General features: G+C 35.1%; 4 protein-coding genes across 10 annotated transcripts in view; 2 read left to right on the top strand and 2 right to left on the bottom strand.

Annotated features, from left to right (window-relative positions):
- Positions 1-5,774, bottom strand: part of LOC138182403 (mitotic checkpoint serine/threonine-protein kinase BUB1) — a 6,689-nt gene extending 915 nt beyond the window's left edge. Inside the window, exons 1-14 of one of the 5 annotated variants that reach the window (XM_069118207.1) lie at positions 5,675-5,774; positions 4,855-5,033; positions 4,517-4,721; positions 4,244-4,440; positions 3,939-4,173; positions 3,719-3,875; positions 3,404-3,635; positions 2,510-3,332; positions 1,687-2,429; positions 1,434-1,609; positions 928-1,350; positions 664-839; positions 346-593; positions 7-270 (exon numbers count right to left, since the gene is read on the bottom strand). In XM_069118207.1, the coding sequence (XP_068974308.1) occupies positions 7-270; positions 346-593; positions 664-839; positions 928-1,350; positions 1,434-1,609; positions 1,687-2,429; positions 2,510-3,332; positions 3,404-3,635; positions 3,719-3,875; positions 3,939-4,173; positions 4,244-4,440; positions 4,517-4,721; positions 4,855-4,994 (4,019 nt within the window). In that variant the 5' untranslated portion in view covers positions 4,995-5,033; positions 5,675-5,774. Of the gene's footprint in view, positions 1-6; positions 271-345; positions 594-663; positions 840-927; positions 1,351-1,433; positions 1,610-1,686; positions 2,430-2,509; positions 3,333-3,403; positions 3,636-3,718; positions 3,876-3,938; positions 4,174-4,243; positions 4,441-4,516; positions 4,722-4,854; positions 5,034-5,139; positions 5,515-5,674 lie in introns of those variants that run through there. The other 4 variants (XM_069118202.1, XM_069118203.1, XM_069118206.1 and 1 more) reach the window with 4 other exon arrangements.
- Pex6 (peroxisomal biogenesis factor 6) lies at positions 5,628-9,224 on the top strand. Its single transcript, XM_069118216.1, has 8 exons — positions 5,628-5,769; positions 6,011-6,479; positions 6,557-7,009; positions 7,087-7,313; positions 7,372-7,774; positions 7,849-8,148; positions 8,210-8,829; positions 8,942-9,224. The coding sequence occupies exons 2-7, from the start codon at positions 6,053-6,055 to the stop codon at positions 8,800-8,802; spliced, it is 2,403 nt and encodes an 800-aa protein (XP_068974317.1). The 5' UTR covers positions 5,628-5,769; positions 6,011-6,052; the 3' UTR covers positions 8,803-8,829; positions 8,942-9,224.
- Positions 8,720-25,585, bottom strand: Cbl (E3 ubiquitin-protein ligase CBL). 2 transcript variants are annotated; one of them, XM_069118217.1, is made up of 8 exons: positions 24,729-25,585; positions 15,627-15,773; positions 15,288-15,560; positions 14,992-15,211; positions 14,741-14,905; positions 11,756-12,032; positions 11,043-11,636; positions 8,720-10,795 (listed from the first exon to the last, which is right to left on the bottom strand). In XM_069118217.1, exons 1-7 carry the CDS (start codon positions 25,292-25,294, stop codon positions 11,047-11,049), a joined length of 2,238 nt encoding a protein of 745 aa, XP_068974318.1. In that variant the 5' UTR covers positions 25,295-25,585; the 3' UTR covers positions 8,720-10,795; positions 11,043-11,046. The 2 variants fall into 2 exon arrangements, with proteins under 2 accessions (XP_068974318.1, XP_068974320.1); XM_069118219.1 differs by having other exon boundaries at positions 11,238-11,636.
- Gtpx1 (glutathione peroxidase-like 1) lies at positions 15,963-18,632 on the top strand. 2 transcript variants are annotated; one of them, XM_069118237.1, is made up of 6 exons: positions 16,001-16,110; positions 16,608-16,720; positions 17,547-17,649; positions 17,717-17,826; positions 17,891-17,982; positions 18,065-18,632. In XM_069118237.1, the coding sequence occupies exons 2-6, from the start codon at positions 16,663-16,665 to the stop codon at positions 18,278-18,280; spliced, it is 579 nt and encodes a 192-aa protein (XP_068974338.1). In that variant the 5' UTR covers positions 16,001-16,110; positions 16,608-16,662; the 3' UTR covers positions 18,281-18,632. The 2 variants fall into 2 exon arrangements, with proteins under 2 accessions (XP_068974339.1, XP_068974338.1); XM_069118238.1 differs by lacking the exon at positions 16,608-16,720 and having other exon boundaries at positions 15,963-16,110.

Here is a 25,585-nt window from a genome sequence, read left to right as displayed (position 1 = left end):
AAATACCTTGGTATTTTCGATGTGATAAACCAACGACCACCAATATTCGAAACTCTCATATAATTACCAAATAGTAAGCAATGGCTTGTCGCTGCTAAACAATACAGATCAGTCTGATACGTCCACGGCTTTCCAGTTTGCATTTCGATACACGTAAAATCTTCTGTTTTTATGACCTGAGTAAATGTCGTTTTTTCTGGTAATAGACTCATATCTATACTACACCCAAAATCTATTAACTGTATCGTCGGCCTTACATCTTCCGTCGGTCTAAAATTACATTTATAAATGTAATACGGTAGATTTGTTTCATAAAATATAAATATATCATGTAAATATACATACAAACGCATTAAAAGAAAATTGTCTGGTTTAATGTCTCCGTGGATTATTTGACATTTGTGTAAATATTCCACAATTTGCAATATTTCAATCGTGAAAAATATAGCCAAATGTTCTAACAATGGTTTTCCCGTGGTAATTTTTATTTGATTTGTTACTGCTAATAATGTTCCAAATCTGGAATATTCTGAAACTAATACACTACTATTATTCGCGACGTATGCCATCGAGACATCCATAAATCCACGTAACTAGAAAAAGAATTATTATTTATTATTTATTAAAGTCGTTATATATGAATACTATAAATAAATATTTTACCATATGTGGGTTAGTAAGACGATTTTTTATTTCTCTAGTGATATAAAACTCCCAAACCCAAGCAGGTTTTTGAGTTTTCAGGGCAACTATTTGACCTGTTTGCAAATTCACTGCTTTGAATACTGTACCGTACGTTCCCTTTCCAAGGCACTTTCCCAAATCGTACGCTTCAGTACCTAAATACGTGAAACAAGTAAAGGTAATAAGTATCGAAACAACGAAAAAATATTTCCATCTGATGTTTTTATATCGAAATACACTGACCAAGCGTAATCATAGTAGAAGGCACAAGCTTATTTAAGTTAATATTTAATCTCACATATCCCTCTGCATGATATGGCTGAGGAAATTTTATTTTTTTTAAAAGACCAGTTATCAAATTTCTATCGAAAGGATTTATATTTCCCGAAGGTAATTGGAAAGTTTCTTCCTCAGCTTCTTCCATTGGTTCGTGGTGCTCTTCACATTCCATTGTATCAACTTTTTCTTTTTGTTCTATTTCGTTAAGTTTAAAATTAATTGATTTTCGTAGATCACAATTCTTCTTAATTTCAGAAGTAATTTGATCCACGTTACGTTGTACCGTACGCGGACTTTGAGCGTGCACAGCTTGAATTTGGGTTTGTAATTTTTGTTCGTAAGGTTGGTTTACAGAAAGAGTAACATCTTTTATTTCATCTTCACCACCTTGTTAGATAAAAAAATCTTCCTTCATATACAAAGAATGTTACAATAAATAAAAAAAATGTTAATATATTTGATTAAAATACCTCTAGTAATACTTTGTTCTTTTATAGGAACCAGATCTTCTTTTGTTAATGTAAAGCCCAATACAGTATTTCTCGTATGGGTACTGCTGCCAGAACTGCTCGAAATATATTCTCTAGTAGATTCTAGTATGACACTCAACTTGTCTTCAGTTTCTCCATTTGGTGCCTCTGAAGAGCTGTAAATGAGATATGAAATAAATATAAATTGGAATGTTGTTGTACTAATTAATTATGTAATTAAAAAGTCGCATACGGTAGAGGTGCAGCACACTGATTTGGATATTGTGAAGTTCCTTCTGCTACTTTGTAAGACTGCCTAAATTGATTAGTCATAGGTGTAGAACTTGTTAATTGTGTATTAAATGCTTCTGTGTAACAAGTATCATTATTTCCCGTCAATGGACTAATACCAAGACTTTCGTCAATATATAAGTTATTTTCATCTGGTGCTTTTGGCGTCATATTTTCTTCTAGTGGTCCATTATAATCAACAACGATAGCATTTTCTTTATCTTCGGCACTTTCAAGATATTTAATATCTCTACGATTCATTCCTGGAGACTTTATATACGGTAATTCGGGTGGCATCCTGTATGGTTTACTAGTTTCAATGTCTAATTCATTATATGGGGGATAATGAAGCTGCTTTTGAGGCTCTACATTTTGTTGTATTAAGGTAGATTCTAGCTGTGAAGGATACTGCTGATAAGCAATGTCATTGGGCATTATGGTGCCATAAACTTGAATATGTTGTATGTGTTGATGTGCTTGGTGTGGCTGATGGTGAAGATGTTGATTATGTGACGGTTGATGTTGTTGAGGATGAGATTGATGATGTTGAATCTGACTGTGAGACTGCAAGTGCGAGACATGGGGAAGAGTATGATGATGAGAAATCACGTGAGCCTGTTGATGTGCTTGAATTAATTGTTGATGATGCTGTGAATGATGCAGTCGGGAATGAGGTTGTTGTACTTGTTGCTCATGTACTTGTTGCTGTAATTAATTATTTTAAGAATTAGTATAATAATTTCCTACATATAAAAATCTTTCTTTATATATAACTTATATTATACCTGCATTTGATATTGGTATGTATTATGTAATCCGGGATTACTATAAGAGTTTTGATGTTCTTGATTAGAATAACTTTGATGAGCAGAATAATTCTGGTGATTCTCTTGATCATTATAAGGTTGTATGTTATATCCCGAATGATGTTTGCTGTTTGACATTGCATGCTGCGTCATTGAACTATCCATATGTATATCAAAAGATAATTTGGTCTTGGCATCTGAAATTCTAGGTGTCATAGGGGTACGAAAATTAGGCGTTGTAGGTACTGTATCCGGAGAGCGCCACATGTCTTGTACGACTGACATTGCTTCCTTCGTATTAACGGTAAGGCTTTGTCCGAGTAAATGTTCTTCAGGCTCAGTGTTTAATGATGATGTATGATGTTGATGCATAAAACTAGACTGTAATTTTCGTTGCGAATTCAATTCTGCTTCCATTCTCTGAGCTTCAAGTCTTTCTGCTTCGATCCTTTCGGCTTCAATTCTTTCTGCTTCTAATCGTTCTAATTCACGTTGTTCTGCCTTACGCCTTTGAGTTTCTAATGCTTGATTTTCAGCTTCATACTGCTGTCTTTGGAGTTCTTGTTGTTCAGCTTGAAGTCTCTGTCTATCCAACTCAAGTTGTTCAGCTTCCCTAAGTTGTTGTTCTACTTTCCTTTGTCTCTCTGTTAACTCTTGTTGTTCAAATTCTTGCCTCTGTCTTTGCAATTCTTGTAAAGATACATTGTGTCTCTGATGTTCAGATTCAAAACTTTTATGCTGAACTTGATGATTAGTCCCTCTTATATCTAACACATCATGCTTTTTATCTAAAGTTTGTGCTCTATAAAATATTGATCACAATTATTCAAAATAATTTTATCATCTAAATAATTATTAACAAAAATAAATTACCTTTGTAAATACAACTGGGCTCTTACTTCCTCCATACTTTGATCCATATTATTAGCATAAACTAATTCTTTGGGATAATGTGGCCTTAATATAATATTTGGATTTGGAGGATCTGGCACAAATACAGGCACAGTTAAATGCTCTGGGTATTTGCTACCATCAAAAAAATATGTATGGTTTGGAAATAATCTTAGATTGTTTGCATCAAAATCATCTGGTTGATCCTCGTGAACTAAGATTTAAGTAACAATAAAATGCATAAAAAAAGCGATCTTACGCATTAGTAATATTATTTTGTTGTAAATAAAATTGCACCTTTGAAAGCTAACTTTGTACTAGATGTTATTAATGGATATCGTCTACCTCCACCATTCCATGGGCCAGGTTTAATTGTATTTTCTTTATGTATTGTATCTTCTACTGGTACATGATCTAATATACTTGAATTTTTCATTTCAGCTGGCATATCATCCTATAGAAATATCTCGATGTATTTCTATACTACCGTGTTTTGAATATCTTAATATTTTTATACCTGATATACTTGTATCCTGGAATTCGGCCGAGTATGATGCATCGTCGATGAAATTTGTGGAACTGTACCAGGAAAGTGTTCGCGTACTCGATGTCCGGTACGTATACTACCAATTCTTTTCCCAGCTTTTATTGCTTTTAAAGAACTAAAAGCCTGACGTTGTTCAAGCAATGATACTTCGTTACGATCATCCGTACGTCCTAATGTTTTACGCGCAACTGCGAGTTGGAAGTTCCTACAATGGATGAAGTGCATGTTATTGTGTTAATAAGTTTGTTAGTATTTGTATGTTTTGTGATTAATACTTGTGCGCATAATCTAATTCGTCCTGTGGTTCTGCTAAGGCAGATAAACCCATTAAATAAACTTCATCGGCACGTTTGTAATCTTCTATCTGTTCTAATTCAAAAGCCCATGCCCTGTACATATCTGCAACCATAGTCCCAATTCCATTGTTATGCAAAAGTTGATACAATTCTAATGGATTTTTTTGCATACTTATCTGCAACCAAATGCTTATTTTATAAAATAACAAGAGAGACATTTCTTTAACACAAAATATGTTTTAAATATCTTACATAATTAATCCAAAGACGTATATATCTACGATCTTGGTGATATTTGGTCTCTTTTTCAAATATAGCTAAACATTGTTGCAAAAGTTTCCCAATATGTGACTCATGTCCACTTTTTGGGTAACTTTGTTCCACCCAAAGTATATATTCATACCAACTTTCTAAAGGATCATCTCCTTCATAATTTTTTATTGCATCTTCATACATCCTAAAAATATAACATAAAATTACTATTTTAGGATATAATGAGATAATCATGATAAATCATAGAAAAACTTTACTTTGAAAACTAATAATTTAATCATAATTCAATAAAAGGAATTGTTAACTGTTAAACTCACTGTTTTTCTTGTAAGAGTAATTGTTGAACATCTGCATCTTCTTGTGCCCTTAATGCAGTTCCTAGCTGTGCAGCATTTCGTCCATAACGTAATGGTTGAATATTTTCTTTACAAAGCGCAATAACTGTAGCAGGATCCATTCTTAATTCTATAATTTCTTAATTAAATCACCTTATATTCTAAAAACAAAAAGATTGAAATAATAAAAAGTTGATAGATTATTTTTTAAATGTCTGTATTAAAGGTATTTCAAACTGTATTCAAAAATTGGAACAATAGAACTACATGTTAAATTTTAAATGACTCATTATTCAGTGTGTCACAATGCAACATATTAGTGATTATATATTGTTATAAAGTGTGAGAATGTAGGAAATCGAATAGATTTTAAGTCCGTAAGTACTTAATCCATAAAATGTATTCAGTTAAACATAATGCAAACAGTCATTCAAGCTATGAAATAGTAGGGCAAAGCGTAAGCGACGTCTTTTTAGGAAACACTTAACCTTTCACACGTACTAAAACTTTGCATAATATTCTTCGAATCGCGGCGGACCTTCAAATTTGAATAAATCTAGTCTTGATAACTCCAATAAGGACGCTATCAGTCTAGGTTAGGTTAGTTTTTCATTTAACGGCTACGGCCAACAACGGTTTTTCACTGTCTTCTGCTATGCTGTGCTTCAAATGATGCAAGAGTTACCGTCCCACTAATTACGAATTTTAATTGGATCTACTATGCGAAATAATTGAGAACTGATGCAGCCAGAGATTTATCGTGCTTAATATAGTTTTCACGCAAATCTCTATTGAAAATTACCAATAGGACAGCTGTTGCAGAGGGACTTCGCATGATCTTCGAACTTCCACTTCGTCACTGTTTCTATAGTAACTTGGCAGATTGGTCCAAAATTGGTACGCCAGTGATCTTATCTTTTTCCTTTTTATGATTATTATGAAAATTCATTTCAAATCATTTGGAAGTTTCATTAAAAATTTTTATTTATCAAGACATATCATTTAAAATACACATACTTATGTATTATATATAAAAGATAGTATAAAATTTACTATATCTTCATGCTGCGAATGCTATTATTAAATAACTTTGACTCTCATTTCATTGCATAGAAATCGATTTCTTTTTACTTTTCAGCATGCGGCTCTAACTTTCAATTTTAACCGAAACAAATGCAATATGAATTCTTTATACTCTTATATACATTTTTTACGAGAATTAACAAAATTATTAATGAAATACAACTATAATTACGTACTCTTTTATACATTTGTACAGTACGCGCTTTTTCGATTAAAAACATTAATTGATACAAAATATAACTGGATTATTTTATCTGACTTTATTCTAAAGAATTTAATAGAACAATTTTATAATGAAAAGAATTATTATATAGACTGTAATTCTTGTTTATTGGCAAACATAAAATATGTTAAAATTACTACACCAACTTGGTTTTATATATGTTCTACAGTATCTATAAAAAAATATAAAGTTTTAGTTGTACCTTTAAATAACACTGATGAAATTGAAATATTTACATCAAATACTATGAAATATAATATAGAAAATGCACTGCATTGCACTATTGATAAATGTTTTTTATGTAAGTACAAAATATATTTTAATGGACAAGTAATTATAAGAATTTGATAAAAAATCAATTTTTCCAATTTTTTTCAGTGCCAGCAAAAGATGACACTATTAACTTTGCTAGAGAAGCCAAAATTTCTATGATTTCTAATCAATATGAAAGCACAGATAATTTAATAAGTACTTTATTAGAAAATTATTTCTCTGAACCTAGATTTTTAAGAAAAAATGATTTATTTAGCATTAATATAAAGGAATATATATTGGACCAAATGTATTTGCATACCAATCCTTTACTGTCTGTAATATATTTTAAAGTTAATTCTATCATCAATGATAATAGAGATTTTACAGATAGTGATACTTCTTATATTTTATATGGAGAAACCACACTCATTCAGGAACCGGATATACATAGTTATCTACCTCAAAAACAATTTATTTACAATCAAACCAAAGAGAAGTATGTAAACTCGTATCCATCAAGTTTAGCAGCACCTCTGGAACAATTAGAGCGTTGCATTTTGCCATTTATTAAGCATGGTAAAGATTAATGTTTAAATATCTAATTGCATCTAAGTAATATAAATTAGATATTTAATGCTTTATTTCTTAAACAGATATACAATTATCAATAAAACCAATATTTCTTATTAAGGGTGCACAGGGTTCAAATAAACGTAAATTAGTCCAAATATTGGCTGAAAAAATAGGTTTAAACTTTCTTAATACAGATTTTGCTGAAGTTCAAGCTTTAACATCAGCAAAGACAGAGGCTAAATTACGTATTATACTGCGTAATGCTGAACAATCTGTACCATGTATCCTGTGCTTAAATAATATAGAGGTATTTTGAAGATATTTTTGTTAATTTATTTGCAAATATTCTAAGATAATATTTGTAGGTATTTGGAAGAAATTCTGAAGGTCAAAAGGATGAAAGAGTGATATCAACCTTTTCCAACGAAATAAATTCATTATATAATAAATATTTAAGATATCCAGTTATTATAGTAGCTACTACAAATGAGTCTGATATACCGGCTGAACTAAACAGAATTTTTATTGAAACGATTCACGTGAAACATCTAGATCAGAATGAAAGAACGAATTTAATTTCGTGGTTACTCATGAAACGAAATCTCAATCATCAGGTCAATTTATCAAAAATTTCTGGGATGTGTTCTGACTTTCAATATTCAGACTTATCGACATTAATACTCAATGCCGTAAAATTTCACTGCAAAGATAGTACTAAGAATTTGAAACCATTAACACTTTCACAAGAAGATTTTGATAAAGCTTATGGTACACTTTTAATGCTGTAAAAATAATTATTGTTTACAATATATCAGCTTTAATTCGTTCAATTTCATTTACAGAATACATGCAATCGATATATACAGATTGTAAAGGTGCACCGCGTGTACCAAAAGTTTATTGGGAAGACATAGGTGGTTTAATGAAGCTGAAACATGAAATAATGCGGCGAATTCAGTTACCTTTGATGAACACTTTAGGATTCGGACAATCTGGTCTTCTCTTGTATGGACCACCAGGAACCGGAAAGACGCTTCTTGCTAAAGCTGTAGCGACAGAGTATCAGCTTCACTTCTTATCAATTAAAGGTCCTGAAGTGTTGAATATGTATGTCGGTCAAAGCGAGAAAAATGTTAGGCAAGGTAAAGTAATGAAAATACGTATTAAACATATATCTGAAAAATAAAAAATGCAATATCGTAGTGTTCGAGCGGGCAAGAGCAGCAGCACCTTGTATAATATTCTTCGACGAATTGGACTCGTTAGCACCCAATCGTGGACGAAGTGGAGATAGCGGAGGTGTAATGGATCGTGTGGTATCCCAATTACTCGCTGAAATGGATGGTCTTGACTGTTCCAGTAGTATATTCATTATAGGAGCCACAAACAGGCCGGATCTGATTGACCCAGCCCTTCTTAGACCTGGTCGATTCGATAAATTATTATATGTAGGAATTCATTCCGATCGTGATTCACAATTTAATGTGTTAAAGGCACTGACTCGTAAATTCAAATTCCATGAAAATGGAGAAGAATTAGAAAAGTTAATATATCAATTACCTGAACACACAACTGGTGCAGATTTGTATTCTATCTGTTCAAATGCATGGCTGAACGCTGCGCGAAGAGTTTTAAGTAATTATCACGATAACTCTAACGAAATTAAATTGGAGGAATATGTTGGCGTAGAATTGGAAGACTTTTTAAAAGCCGCACACGAACTGATTCCATCGGTTAGCAAGGAAGAAGCAGAAAGATACGAAAAAATGCAGATAGAATTGTCTTCTGTATCGTGATGTACCCAATTGTGTTTTAAGCATCAGGTAAAACATCTTCCAGTCTTATAAACGACATGTTATTTTATTTGGAGAAATATGTAAAATAATTTTTACAACGAATAATTCAATCAAGAAAGATATCTACCTTCTATTCTAGGTATTGCACCAAACGGTTCATCTTACATGCTAGTGCGCGATAGAGGACGTAGTAGTACCGATTGATTTTTTTCGAGAGAACGGTCTTCAAAATGATTGTAACACGTTACAGTACATACCAATCTCAAAATAGTATACAATGTAGAAAAATAGAGTAGCTGAATTCATCGAGTACCTATATCGGACTACGAAATTTTGTAACAGAGGCTAATAATTCTTTTTGCAAATGGAATTGAATGATTATTTTACTACACTTGTTAATAAAGTATGTAAATAAACATCTATTTTGTTAAATATAATCATTGTGTAAGTTCGTAGGACAAATCGTATTCATTTAAATGACCGTTATTTTATTTATGAAACAACGCTATTCACATTCTTGCATTTTGCAAGCGCAATACTGTGATTCTTGTCCAATTTTTTTAAACATTTTAATTGCCTTCTCCAAAATATACAGTCTAATATAACGAATTGTTCCTGTTTTACAGGCGGCATTTAACAACGTACTTCATTCGATTACAGAATAACGACATTCCTTTGGTATGATCGCGAGGTAGGATCGATTCCAATGTAATTTGTTCACGACATTGAAGTGTACTTCGTTTTCTTCATCGTTCATGACGACAATATTTAATTATTACACGGAAAGAATTAAGTCTTTCTTTACAATTGTTAAGATATGACTTGATACGACAAAGAAAAGTCACAGAATTTCAAAGAATCGTCGTTAACCGTAAGTTCAATTATCTTATAGGGAGAGGCTTTACAATTACGAGTATTTTTATTTTTGAACTTTCGTAGATTACTCAAATCAAAACTATTAAAAATAGTTTTAAAAGCAAATCGCATGATCTAGTATTCGGTTCTTTCTCTTCACACTTTTCTTTCTAAATATAATTAAATATCGATTAACAATTTTCACCTCTCATGCATCGATGGGTCTATTCAGTGCAGTCGAAAATTATTAAAACATAAGTATCACATTTGATAAATAACGCTAATCACTACATGCGATCGACGAAACATTTCATACAGTTAATATCAATTCTATGGAGCACATGAAAAATATTCAAGGGTATTTTGCATCGGATTGGAACGAATATAACTTGCACGTAGTTAAACTCGATTTATATATTATATGTATATGAGGTATTATTTCAAATATTTTGTAAAAATTTGATCTGAATATTCCTTTTCTCAAGGAACAAGCAACGACAAATACATATGTGGATAAAAAAGGGAGAATCATTTAAATTAGCTTATTAATAAATTTGGCCACTGTACAATCGTGTAATTGCATGCAGATGCTCTTTTTAAAAATGTATATATAAATCCTTGTCTTAAGTATTTAGATTGAAAAATGTAGTTATTGGAGAACTACGTAGGGAAACATGTGGTAGCAATTTTCGCTTGCATCGATCGCGGGAAACGAAAGACTTTGTACTCAGCGGCCGCGAACTATTCTTGTAAAGTTCAAAACTCTTACTTACATTTGTAACATTTGTCGCGTCTTCTCGCAGTTTTAAGCAGTCTTCTTCTATTTGTATTGATCGTGTATATATGTGAATATGTGTAAGGAAAAGAAATACACTGGTATTTCAGAATTATCTTCTACGAAGATTGTTTCGACATATGGTGCGTGCAAAAACGATCGAAGATATTGCCGATTAACTGGGCAGGAAATCTTTGTCGGCTCTCGGTGCGTGTATTGCTCGAATTTCCAGATATCTGAGCTTGTGGGGGGAAAAACGATTTTTTCCAGTAATCAGCGACAGCAAGTTTTACACGTTTCTACTTATAATGTACATTAAAAGTGCGGCAAGTAGAGCCAGTTACGATTCTTCTGTATTTAATCCTGAAACATAAAAAATAAGGGAGAGACCGTGACTAAATCTGGTCTTTATAAAAGGAGAAATGCGGTTACTACTTTTTTCTACCGTATCAAATTTATTAGTCTATCGTGTATTGACTCTTTTCTTTTTTTTTTTTTCTTTTCAAGGAAAACACTATCGTTCAATAGAATTATGAGGTAGTGTCCATTAAAATGTGAATAACACGATAATCTGTTGCTGCTTTTTTTTAGGTTTGCACTTTATGCATACCTGGTCAAGACGATTTCGTGGCAAATTCGTGTAGTATGTCACAAGCCATTTCAAGATTGTTCCTAGTAATACCGAGAGCTCTAATCACGGCGTCTTGTGCGAATCCGAGAGCCGTCAGCTTGGAAATGTGTTCGACGTTCACGTTCTCGTATGCCGCGGATTCTGGCTTAGAAGAACCGGTGGGATTGTCCTTACCTCTCATCAGGGCGGACAATCGAGCTGTATTCGCTTCCAGATTAATGTTCCTCACGACGTGTTGTCTCGTACCAGGTATCACGATCGTGTTCTCGTAATGGTGATCCTGTCTGTTGTGCTCTTTGTTGGATACTTTTGGAGGTCGTGGCACCGACAATGGTGGTGGAACCGGTGGCACATTATTGCTAGACGTAATTTGGCTGGTCATTGCCGAAGATCCGCCACTGATACGACTAGATTTCTCAGGTAAAGTCGGCGGTGGTTGCTGTTGCGTTGTGGACAAATGATTTCCTTGTGATCGACGAACGTGACTTCTGACTACTGTAAACGGTGCAGGAGGTGGCATTGGAGACGGTGAAGAGGCACGATGTAGCATATCGTACCCTGTTTCGGAGTTTACTGGTAAAATAAAACAAACATCGATGTTATAAAACAACTTAGTTAGACAGAATAGAAAGAAATAATTAACATCGCAACAAATTCTGTTTCTCTAAATTGTTTTACTTTTTATTGCTTACTGTTATTATTTTGCTGATTGTCAGTATTAGAATTGAATGTCGTTTGAGCTGTCGATGAAGGCGGTGGTGGAGCATTCTCTTTTGGAACAGTTAACAGACGACCATTCCTCAAATGATTATTTGGCGTGGGAGATGGAGAGGGTCGTCGAGGAGGTAGCGGCGGGCTTGGCACAATTCTTCGTGTCGAAACTGGCGAGTTTGTTGGACTGGAATCTTCTTCTTCATCCGAATCGTAACACATCAATCCACAGTGACCATTACACAAATCCATGATTTCCTAAAACATTAAAGATAAACGAAAAACATGCATTAATATCTATGACATAGGCCAACAGAAATAAGATTGTTTTAGTCTGATAACGTTTGCTATTATTTAACGCAAGAAGACGCATAATTGCGTAGAAAATATATTTTATTCGATTCTGATTTTAAGTAATGATAAATTTGTTAATAATTAATAAAATTCTATAATCGAATAAATCTTTTTAAAACTATATTAAGTAAACAAGAATTGTTTAAATTAATATAAAGAAAAAGAATGTAGCAAAAAAACCTGTATGAGAAAGAACATCACAATTAAGAACGAGCATAATTACAAAGCGATAAAGCAGAAGGTCATAATGCATTTGTTCACTTACCTGCGTTCAATGAGTCAAAATAAATTTCCTTCAGCTATGTACATTATCGATTAGTTTTCGATCATGCAGCGGGCAGAGCAATGGACCCAGTAGATAACATTATGAAATAAAGATAAACGATCATGCGAACGATATAACGATGTAACACCTTGGTTCATTTTCAGTAGTTCCCTGTTGCTGGAACACTGATTCAATAGGCGTGGAAATTAGAATCCAGCAAAAGGGATGCATGTATACAATATGCAAAAGTAACACGATGTAATGATAATACAATTTTATTAAAAAAAAGAAAAGAAGAGAGAAAAAGAAAAAACGAAAAGAAAACAAAGAACATATTTCTCAGATGCCTAATATCTTACAATGAATAGGAAGAAATGTACGCTACAATTTGTAATGTTTATGAATTATTTATTTTAGACCTCTTTCATTGCTGGATATGCACAGCATGAATGGATCTAAATGACTGATCAATTAGCAACACTAGTCATTGTACAAATTACACTAATGGATACACGTAAACGCAGTAAAAAAATCTATCTTTAATTTTAAGTTTTTAGTGCAACATGTCGTAGACTTTGTTTACTATCTATAGATTCGTAGATATAGGGATACGTGATACTACGCTTAAGAAATTATTACTCCCCTTTTTTAGATTACTAACTGCCAATTTATATCTTAAAAAAATATAAATTTCATTTTTATGGTGAATTCGACTTTTTAATTGCTCTTGCATGCATCAATGCATACAGGATCTACAGCAGTAAGGTATTGAAAAAAAGGAAAGGGAAGATGATAACGTATATACCACAGCATCAAAATTCGGCATGAAGTGCTACCATACAATCACTGGTATAACTCCTTAAAGTTCATTTTATGCGTGAATAGAATAAATAATAAATATTTTAAAGTAAAGAAAAATAATAACATCTTTTCCCTGATAAAGATGTCGCATGTTATTACATTGTTTCTATCGCCAACAGGTACATAATTAATTCTAATAAAATACAACGAATGAACGACTGTTCATCCATGGGTTACGTAGCATTCCTATTGCTCGATGTAAGCAACGTCATTTCCGTTGGAAGATCACTCTGTTTTATATATCTGCCTCTTATTTCTTAGTACTACAAAAATCACTATTTCCTTTTGTTCTATACTTTTACCATGTCATTCCTTATATTCGTGAACATAATTCGATATACACATTAATAAAAAACCAATTAATAAAAAGAATTTAAATTCATATCAAACAAAACATGAAGCGAGGAGTGTCGAATCAAGGTCTCGTTAAACGGATTTCAGTTACAGCGAAAGATTTCCTAATTGTGCGGACATAACGCAAGTTTATGAACGGGTTAATACTTTGTTGAAAAAATATTGACGTTACAAATCTCTTATTTAATAAATAATGCAATCATATGTAGAGATGAAGCATTCTAACTTCAAGTCTTGTATGCATACACCACAAAGAAGACGCTGCCAGCTATACATTGGCACATGCATTTAAAATATGATTGGTTTCTTGATTAGTCGCGAGCAAAAACCTTTACTCTATTGTACAAATGTGATCCATATGTAATTATTATCGTAAAGTTGATATGGGCATCGACTACAATGTTATCTCTAAATATTATCTGTTTGTCGTAAGTAAAATGTACGTTCCATTATTTTAACTAAATCGTTGCACAGCAAGTACAACATAGTGATGTGTATGTTAAACGGTACGAAGAGTGTGACTGAGTGCAAACGCAGTTGTAGTAATGAAACAAGAACGGTGACTCGTACAATAAGCCCTCGATTTTGTAATGCAAAAAAGCAACCTACCTTAGGGTCTCCATAAACCAGAAGATTTTTTGTAAATTGTGACACATACAAACAAGTAATTTAAAAACACATGTTAGTTTAAATAAACACGTGAACTGTAAAAAACATTCATATTAATCGTTTGTAAACTTAAGCTTTCTCAGAATTATTCTGTGAATCATTCTATATACAAATAATGCAAAAAAAAAAAAAAAAAAAGAAAAAGAAAAATGAAAAGAAAAGTAGAAAATACAATTCCAACGAAGCTTATATAGAGACAAAAAAGTTGGTCCCTTTTTACATTATTTACTTTCCGAAATATTAACTTTAGTAAGTTCGTCATTATATTTAAACTTGCATACCTCATAAAAGGTATCACGTTTGATGATAATTCTATAAATGACATGACATGACAATCGTACAAACTCGAGATCTCACATGAATTGCATGAAGCATTCTTTAAAAATGGGGTGTGTTGCTAGAAGTTGTTATACATAGAGCACACTTAATGTAATGAGGGTAGGTGCTACTCCTAGTCGGATACCTCGGTGTCCGGGTCAAGATCCCGTGTGGGAGTCGACGCATTACTAGCAGATGCTGATTGTGTTCCCGGCCGATGTGTTCTTCGTGGATCGAACGGATCGATTACTATTTGTTCAGTCCCTTTAATTTCAGCTCGACAAAATGGACAACCTTGTCCCTCAGAATCCTACAAAAGTATTTACTTGTTTTTATTCTTACGGTATTTTCTTGCAAACAATTCGAAAATATATAGATTAAGTAAAATATTAATACCTGCCAAGCTGTGAGACATGGAGTACAAAGAAGATGTCCGCAAGGTTCTATCCTCACATCTTTGTCATTCTCTGCACAAATTTTACATAATTGGAATGTACTACCCATTTCGCAATATAATTCGTACTGTTCTGCTGTGACTTTTATGTGTTCTTCAGGAGTGGGTTGAACTGCCCATGTTAAATCTGGATTTATATTACGGCCATCAGGGTATAAGTAGCTAAAAACAAATTATTAAGTTTAATTAGAAATTTTAAACTAATAATTTTTTATGAGTAAAGAAATAGTGTGCTTACAATCCTTCCCTATATCCATCTAGCAGTGCTTGACAAAGACTTTTGTTGTGAGGTATTGTTTGAAGGATATCGCCATCTGATGTAACATAACCAATAGCCCACTGTCCTAACCTCGTGCAACTTAGTCTGAATACATAACTTCCAGGTCTAGTACTACAATACTTTTGTAAACGTGCTTTCACTTCGTCGTAAGTAAGAAAAGCTACATATCCAGGATGTGTCACAGCCAGAATTTTCCAGTTACGAAGAAGTGTAGACCATGGTTGAAATAACCTATAATAATAAGTAAATTTATTATAATTATATAAGACAAATCGCTTTCTATGTTTACGAACTTACCTCGTAAATACATCGAATTCAAAGTTTGAGATATAATCATTGCATGTGAGATCTATCGTCGATTTTAATGCCATGGCTTGTAATCCAGAACTTATTGGATGAACTTCATTTAACTTGTCTTTGAAAACTTTCCATGGAACCAGCGTACTGAAAACATATAAAAGTGACTTTTTAGTAACATATGTACAAACAATACCACTCCAATAATACGGTCCTAACCTAACAACTAACCGATATTACATTATTTACAACATACATAGTTATTGTAATCTAGATCATTATAATTAATAAAAATGAATTTGATGTCATTTTTCCTTGTTACAAAATATTGAGTAACCGGTTCGCATACAGGTACATATTGCGCCTGTATGGGAGCCAATAAAATCTGTAAGTTCATAACTGATACGCCAGTGTAAAGACAGAGCTCTTGGAGTGCAGTTCTATCCCTAGTTTTCTCTTTGCGACATTTGACTACATATTGCTGGTAAGGTTCATTTAGTTTCCCTTACAAACGTTATATTCTCAAGTTTCATAATCATTTCATATACACCTTCATTACATCGCACAAGAAAATCCAAAATTAAAACAGAATGATTAGACGCAAAATATCACAACTCATGCAATTCATTGAGGTTTATCCAGTGAACGACAGATGGCAATCGATTTAAACTTGCCGTAAACATTGTCAAAAAATATTCACTTCATCGTTTTACTTTATTCTATTTAATACATTATTTCAAATATGATTAACTTTTACTACGATTAATAGTGAAAAATATTACATAATTCGTACAAACAGCACAAGTTCACTCAGTTGAAGTACCATATAGCTTATCACATGTAATCCAAATAATCAGTTGATTATAATACAAAAATAAAATGATGATCTTACGTTTTGCTAAGTTACAAAATAAATACAAGTAGTGCTTATATAAAATTTTTCATAATATAAGATGTAGTGTTTGTACTGAAAAATTTCAGGAATATAGTTGTGCGTCTTTATTGACTTCCTCCCCCATATATTGCACAACGAAGAATGAATATTTTAAAACTACTACTGCCGGTGGGCTTTGTTCAAGTCAGAAATTTTTCAGGCACGTACTACAAGTTTGATATCTACTGTTTCCCTAAACCTGTTGTTTCCCTGTTGCAAGAAATGAAAAGGCTTATTTATATAAAAAAATACCATTATAACAATATTATTTTGGAAAAAATATCATTTTTGATATAAACACCAAAATCTAGTCATTAACTTCTAGGTGTGCTTTATTTCATTGAATATTCAAATTTCAACATATCCGGAAAGTCGTGACGCAGCGTAAGTGAAACGACGTACGTCTCACATATCATCTTTACTGAATGCTCGCAGTATCACAATACACTGTTACACAAATATACAATAATATCACACAAGAATATTGTAACAATGAAAATAAGATTGTTATAAATATCCCGGTAAATAACATATTCAATTATCATGCTAAATGTAACCTTGTTGTTGCATACGTGATCGATATAGTCTCATGTTGATGGCAATACAATCTACGCACATCTCAAAATCACGAATTATCGTTATACGACGTAAAAATCAGTTAGAATGAAAAGCTTTGTAATAAAAAATATACCTCTTATATTTAAATGTTAAAAAGATGAAAAGGGTGAAAAGTACAATATATAATTTTTATTTCATGGTGTGTTTTTTGATATTTTTCTCGATAATAATAACAGTGACAAAGCTCAGTAGTAGTAATATCCAATTTACTAATGTTATTAAAAAGTATTTTACTTCCCCCATGTTTGGTATGTGCTTTTAGTATCCTGAATAATTCACTTGTCATGTAAATTACATTTTTGCAATTCATATTAGATTTTTTAATACATACATTGAGATATTTTAAACATCGATCGAAATTATTTCAGTTATAGCAGCAACCATGAGTGGGAACGATAATTACAAAGAAGCGAAATCGATTTACGATTTCACTGCTAAATCCATAAAAGGTGAAGAAGTTCCTCTATCCAAGTAAGTAATATATTATGTGTTTATCCATGTTCAGGGACGTGCGAATATATTTTTTACCTACTTACAGTTACAAAGGTCACGTTTGTTTAATCGTAAACGTAGCATCAAAGTGCGGCCTTACAGCCACAAATTACAAGCAACTGAATGAACTGTACGATGAGTATGCTGACTCTAAAGGTAAGATATAAAAATTATATCTGTTTTATTTTCCGAAACGATTGTTGAAAGATTGTGCTTTTAGGTTTACGAATCTTGGCGTTTCCCTGTAACCAATTTAATGGACAGGAACCAGGAGGTACCGAAGAAATATGCAGTTTTGCCGATCGACAGAAGGTATAGAAATGCGAATCTCTTAATCTGATGAACATTCTACCATTTTGATTTTTATTAAGTACACTATTATATTTTGCTTCAGGTTAAATTTGATATATTTGAAAAGATTGACGTCAATGGAGACAAGGCGCATCCTTTGTGGAAATATCTAAAGAAAGAACAAGGAGGAATTTTGGGTGATTTCATAAAATGGAACTTCACAAAATTCATCGTGAACAAAGAAGGCAAAGTGGTTGAACGTCATGGTCCGAACGTGGATCCCAACAGTTTGAAAAACAATTTCGAAAAATACTTCTAAGCATTTTTCTACTATTATTTAATACATATGCAAAGATTTTTATTAGTAGCACTATTTGCAACCAACCGATATCGTTAAGAACGATATATGGACTGTGAATTATTTTTATCCATTATAAGCTTTTAGATAAATAGTTTTTTTATTCAATGAAGTTTCTTATTTAGTTATCGAATATTGCACATCTTCTATTTGTAAACAAGTGTTGTAAGTATTGATATTATATCAACGAAGAAATAAATGTTCTATCATCAAAAGATCGCGTTTTTAGCACAAGAAGATAATATACTTTATACATGTATAATATATGTACTTGTTACAACGTTCATTTATTAAAACTTTTCATTTCACTACATTCATAGCATTGTTTGATTTAAATGATTTTACATTTTAGTCGCACATTTTATCAAAAATAATGCTTTGTTATAAGCTTTTCTCGACGTGTTTTTCTTTACCTCTTTTTATGGTGGCAAATGACTGTCCCGCGCACTTTTGCGCTACGTCACGAAATTCACACTCGTTCCTGACCTTGTCTATTTTTAGCGTCATTAGTGTCTTTTATTTAGCCATCAATCTCCAACCCTCTTCTCTCCATCTTTCTTAACATAGTGAAAATCAAACATAGTCAGACCTGATTCGATGTCACGCGATTTTGCCTGATTCGCAACAGCCTGCTCAGGGAAACTGATTCAACGTTCTGTGCTTGGAAAAATAGGTCAATGTATCCCAGGCAGATTCGAGTAACACGATGACATAATTACAGGCCATCATGTCCCCAGCGGGTCAAGGCGAATACTCAACTCGGTCCGTGAAATACTTCTCTACCTATAATGTCCCCCCCCCTTTTCCTTTTTCTCGTAGCGAATTTAAAATTCATATTACGAAAGTAGACACCTGGCGTGTTCGAATAAGAGGATGAAAAAGAAATAGAAAGAGCAAAAGAAGAAAGAACTACGATTCACGGAGTTTCGTGTCCTTCCTGAATTTCAATCCTGAGCCGCTTTACGTCATCATTAAACTGGGTCACGTCCTCTATTGCAGGAGTACTATCTCGGAATTGAATGTTCCGTGATATATCTGTATTGCACACGCGTATGTATACATCGGCGATGCGTGGCCAACGTACAAAACGAAGCTGAGAGATACTACCGCTACAATTAGTCGTCCTTGCTTGCCGACCGATCCAAGCCTCACCTCCATTCATAGATCGCTGCTTTTCTAACGTACCTATCTTTCCATCCGTATGATGTTTTCGATTTCTGTGCAACTACCGCTCCAAATCTAATCGTCAAATCTAACATCAAGTACTTCTACTAATCTTTCATATTTTATAATATCAGGGTAATGGCATGGCTCCTTTTAATAATTTTAACTCGCGATCGATTCTGCGCTGTTATAGAGATTTTGTTAAGGCAGGTACTAAAAATATCGTGCGGTAATATATTAATGATTAGATGACTGAGAACGATGCGATGGTAAGAATCCACGAGCTATCGTTATCACGCAGCTCTTTCGAAATTAATATATCTTAGCGGACAAAAAAAAAATCCCAAAATGATCAACAGATAATTGTATTGAACCTTAAAATCCAACACACAGTTCTCAAATTGATACGGAATTTTGTTCCAGAATTTTACATTCTCGTTGTTCCATTTGCTTTAACAATGGACGTAGCGCAAAAGGGCAACTCGACCCGAACTTGAAATTTGCGACGCCTGCTTCTAATTACACCTTTCGCATTCACGAGGTAAAGTTTCTAACCATCGATGGCTAAATGTGATTACGCAATAGACAGCAAAAATATACCCATGGAAAATGTCAGTGGAACGATCGGAGTACATAGCGCGTTTCAAGGATGGTTCGCTTATTTCAAAGGTTTTGCACGCTCGTGTGAATCCGTCGGCTGATTCCCTTGACGATGGATGCCTGTGTTAATCGTATTATCGGTATTATATCGGGTATCACAGTCATTGCTCTACTAAGCCAAGGATGGTTTTAAAGGCGCGCACAGAACTACTATGTGTCGTGTGTCCACGCGTTCTTTTATATCCGACCGATATGTAATTAACTTTCAAACACATGCTTGTCTTTAACGTGTGAATGCATCATTGCGTAATCGGTACACGCTTTAAATCTCCAAATTATATTTGAAAAACGAAAGAAACGGCTAAGAACAACTAGGAAACGCAGTACTTTACTGCCTGGAAGCATATCATGTATATAGCATCCCACGGCTAAGCTCTGCAATTATTCGACACCTTTCTACCTCATCGAGAGACTCTTTCGTTCGAAACAATTATCTGCTCGTAGATACGAACGACGCCAAACTCCAGTCCTCTCGCCGATAAGAGATACGATTTACCGAATAAACGAAAGGAAGCAAACACTTGGCTGTTCTGATAAACGTAAGTAAAGAGTAGGATCCCGGTTCGTGGACGCGGCCACACCGATTCGTACAGTTCGCTCCGCTTAATTCGCTTTAATCGCGACGTCACGTCCCCTTCCTTCCGCTTCGGCTCACGTCCGGATGCGAGCTTAACTGGCCGACTACGAAAGGGGAGGAGGGTACAGACCTCTTTGCTCGTAACTTTTCAGACACGGATAGCTGATACGCATCGGTCCTACTCTATCAATGTGGTTCCAACCCCTGCCGACCGGAATTAATATAGTATCCTCTGCTAACAATAAGTATCCTCCGGGACGAGCATGTCTTGCCTTTCACACACCTCCATTTTTCCCACCCACGCCGTTAAACGTCGCTAATGATTTTCAACAGTTTGCCTGCCCAACCTATTTCCAATACTTCGTCATTCGTGGGTCTCCTCGAACGAGGCTAGCGCGTTCCTTCGTCTACCGGATTACGACGACGATTCCTATCTGCTCACCTTCTTCACTCTCGTTCTCTTCTTTCTTCCATTTTATTCCATCTCCTGTGTTCGGGATTTTACTACGTTCTACGCGTTGCACGCTTCAGAACAGAAAATGTATTTGTTTAGCGAGTTATATCGCGTAATTCTTCAAAGTTTACATTGCCTTATTCTGTGCGAAAGTTAAAAAGGAAGGTCGAATCGTAAAGCTACCCCCGCAAAGATATTTGTATATCGGTCATAAAAGAAGCGTTTTTCATTGCTTGGAAACGCAATATGGTTCCAATGATATTTTCTTTTGTTCCATTCGATCGAGGTCTTTTCTTGCGAACAAGAGACCTTCGAGGGCGAGAGAACACTGCATTGTACTGTAAAGTCGAACGAGGCTCGCAAACGCGACATATTGCATCCGCGTCGACGCCCTCTTTTCAAGACATCAGATCCGCTGTGCACCTGATACCCGATATCTCAAGAATAAACAGAGGCGTGCAAACATCGGGATTCTTTCCAACGGAATTCCAAATATATCGATCGCTTCGACGTCGCATCAGTCGAATTAACGTGTTCCTCTCTTTCTACCTTTTAGTTTTAGAACGGATGCCGTAAGTCGGATGATTCACACTCTTTCTTCTGACTCTATCCAAACGTTTGATACACCGCTACGCCGTATAAAATATAACGCACGAAAGTCGCTGTGAATATTGGCCACTTTGTCCCCGAAGAGGACAGAGACTCTGGCGTTCAATTATTTTCACCAGAGGGGAAAAGGGAACCGGAGATACGTTAATGAAATAATCGTAGGAGACGAAGAAACCGGAATGTTCAACCTCGTTGAATTCCATTCTGCCTCACCACTTTTTTCTCATATGGCTTTCCCAACCCACATCCGGATGTATCGTTATAAGTATACAACGTAGTGAAAGAGCAGAAGAGAGAAGATTCTGCCCCCCAGCTCGAGCCAGCACAAAGTACAATCCTTCGCGACTATAGATTACAGAACGGTGCAACGAATCCACTACTATCCTCCCATCTCCTCTCTCTGTGTCACGGATAGATGACTTCGGTCTTCTTTTCGATAAAAGCTCATCCCTTGCCACCGTTTCCGGTATACTCGTCATTAAAAACATCCATTAACAAGTCGAGGATACGTTCGCACGCGAAACGTGGATTTCATTTCGTCCGAATACATTAGCGTGTTACGAATCGATGCGTCGATAAAGGAAAACCCGAGTTTGGAATTACAGAAAAAAAATGGTACGTGGGACGAAATGAAATTTTCTCAAGGAATAGCTTCGTATCGTCGTAATGCACGTTCGATTTGTTTTTCGAGGTATTTTCTTCTTTCGAGTTACGTCATCGCTTTGTAAAGCTCTGTGTTCGATTTTCTGTGTTAATTGCTTTCTTTGAAAGCGACGCGCATTATGCGCCGAGAAGGTCGATTAAAAATACCGAGATACAAGATAATATTTCAAGATATCTTACACAGCGTAATAACGATAAATATTGTTTCCGGTAAGATAAATCACGACTTACGCTTATCTCATCGACGCCGAATTCAATGCGCAGGAAGAATACCCAGGGGTTTTGCTTGATTAAAGAGGCAGAACGTAACAGCGCAAAGAGCGTAACATAGGCCACCGGATGTCCGCGGATCATTTGACCGGAAACTGAAAGTTCGCGCATCGGCGTAATCGAGTCGGCTCGCCGCATGTTAATCATACTGCAATCGCCCGCATCCTACGTTCAAAACAAGAACGGTTCCCCGATAAAAGCTCTTTAAACTCCTGTTTAGCTTTCTTGGAAAACGCGTAGGCTTCGTACTTCGTCTACGAACGTACGGTTTGACGAAGCGAAAAAAAGGACGGGCGATGGAAACGATTTCGAGAAATTAACCGAGAGAGAAACGGAAGAAGTACAACCCACGACTGGAATCTCTCCTTTGCTCTTCTCCCTGCCGATGTTTAATTTAACTGATTCCGCTCCGCATAGAGTATTAATGTTTTATCGTTTCTCAGGAAATTCGTTCTATTTTTAGTAGCGTATTTTCTACTTTCAACAACTAACTAACTAAACAATTGTGTATAGTCCATTACTATCGATTGATAATAGACTATATTGCAACATCATCGTAACGTAGAGAAACATAAATTACAATTAAAAAATTTATACACGATGTATATGTATACATATACGAGTGGAGATGAAATGATAAATAGTTGCATTTATATTCTTACAGCGGAAAAGAAAAAGTGAGAGATAACCGCGTATACGTGATATGTATCTTAGTGTGTATGCAAAATCCATGGCGATGAGTGGCTGCGGAGCGCGTGTGACGAAAGGGTATTCGTTCACGAGTCTCGTGTTCTGACAAATCGTGACGATCTCTCGCGACACCGTACAGCAGTCAGTCATTCATGAATTGGCTCGAACTGCTGCTCGTTTATTTATACCGGCTGATAAATCGCTACGCGGCACGTAGCCCAGAGCGCACGGCACGCGCTTCCCGATACTGTGTCATGACGTATTCCAGTAAAAGTAGGTGTATCAGTTTTGTAAAACGATACTAAACCACCGGCCCCCCAAGAATAGTAACCAGGAAACGGATCTAACCAATCGATCCGCCGTTCTACCAACTTCCCCGCCTTACACGTCTCTATCCCTCTTTCTCACTCTCTCTCTCTCTTATCTTTTTGTCAGGATATAGGTATCTCTAGACTTCAAATAATAGTAGATCTCTTTTCTAGTCTTTTCATTCGTATGTCGCAATACCTGTCAATGAGCTGTAACCGATCACTGACAATAACTCGATAACGATTCATTCTGACGATTTACACGGTTCAACAGTTAACAACCAAGTATAAATGAAATTCCGATTGCACCGGAAGCAACTTTGTGCCAATACAGCGGTAACTGTTACTCGATATACCGAACTAAATCAACGACCGCGTTTATCGCTTCATCGTCTAAATAACCGATATTTCAGACCGGAAACATAAAACACGATCCATCTTTTTTTTTCGAAGTTAAAAAGGAACTGATACCATAACGTTTTTAAATCTATACGTTTTACGTACATTAATATTATTACTTAAAAGAATTGCCTACAATTGTGTCTATATTTCTAGTATGTAACTAATTGTAATTTTAATCAGAAAAAGCTTGTAACAATAGTAACATTGTTAAATTATTATCAAAACAATAATAGGTACGGAGTGACTAAAGTGATTCGATTTTCATTATTCGAGGACATGCGAAAATACAGTTCTTCCTCTATACGAGTTCGTACATAAAAAAGAACACTTCCGCTAGCGATGAAATACATTTCACGAATGGCGTCAGGTGCAAACCAGCAGACACGTCCCGGTTTTTGGTGCATGTTACTAATGTCAATATCAATGAGACGCAGAGCCGTTTTTAGGTTAGGTGTGCGCACGTGCGAGCCACAGAGCGCGCGTTTATTATTCGTTTTTACGCACGTCAGAGTGGAAAGCACACGCGACGAGACAGGTGTCCTGTTTACATGATCAAAAACAAAAAGGAAGAACAAAAGAAAAAAAGGGAAAGGATGATTAAACGATACGCACCTGATTCCAAAGCTTTCTTTCCAGAACTCGGCCGCATCTGCCTTAGTAATACGGAATTTATGTCCAGCAAACACACCATTTGGAAAAATGGCCTTCAATTCGGACAGCATGTGGCTAAATACAAGGCTAAGTTTGGTCAAATTTCTACGATAATGCGAAGTTTCATCGAACATCCTTTCTTTGCCTTCCTTGAACAACTTGATCGCTTGCTTGCACTTTCTCATAAGATTGTTGATGAATACACAAAAGTGTTCGTTGCTATGTAACACCTGCATCCTGTCTTCGTATTTGCTATATATCAGTCTCAATCGTTGATACGTATCTGGTAGAATATCCAGGATAAACGGTGGAGAATTTTTCAAATTCATCCTCTGATGTTGACATAACTTGACTACCTTGTCCATAAGTTTCCAAGTCTTATCCAACATTCGCTTGTCGGTCGAAAGTTTCGGCAGTGTCATAGGATCAGCAAAACGACCATGAAGCTTCTGGAAGATCGAACCTATGTGTACAGCTCGAGTACGACTGCTATGTCCTCCCGACGACATCTTGACGTGTGCGTGCATATCCCACGACACCGGGACTCCTTGGTGCTCGCTCTCGATGCGAGTCCCGCGCACTTTTACACTTCACCTTCGACAAACCCACCGACACCTTGCTTTAGGTTAGCTTGCCCTGCACTCGCGTGATACAATATACTGCATTTCCTTCAACGAGACGCGTTCATTACCTCGACGACCTTCTCACGAAGTCGCAGCCACGAGATATACCATAACGTTGTACGATACCACATCCTACTCTTTCTACTCCGTACTGACAACACCGGATACCTACGAGTCTACACTGACACGACCAAG

Source organism: Bombus flavifrons, chromosome 8 (genome assembly GCF_040668555.2).
Source record: "Bombus flavifrons isolate JBK064 chromosome 8, iyBomFlav1_principal, whole genome shotgun sequence".
NCBI classification, from domain to species: domain Eukaryota; kingdom Metazoa; phylum Arthropoda; class Insecta; order Hymenoptera; family Apidae; genus Bombus; species Bombus flavifrons.
This window is presented reverse-complemented; position numbering and strand designations above follow the sequence as displayed.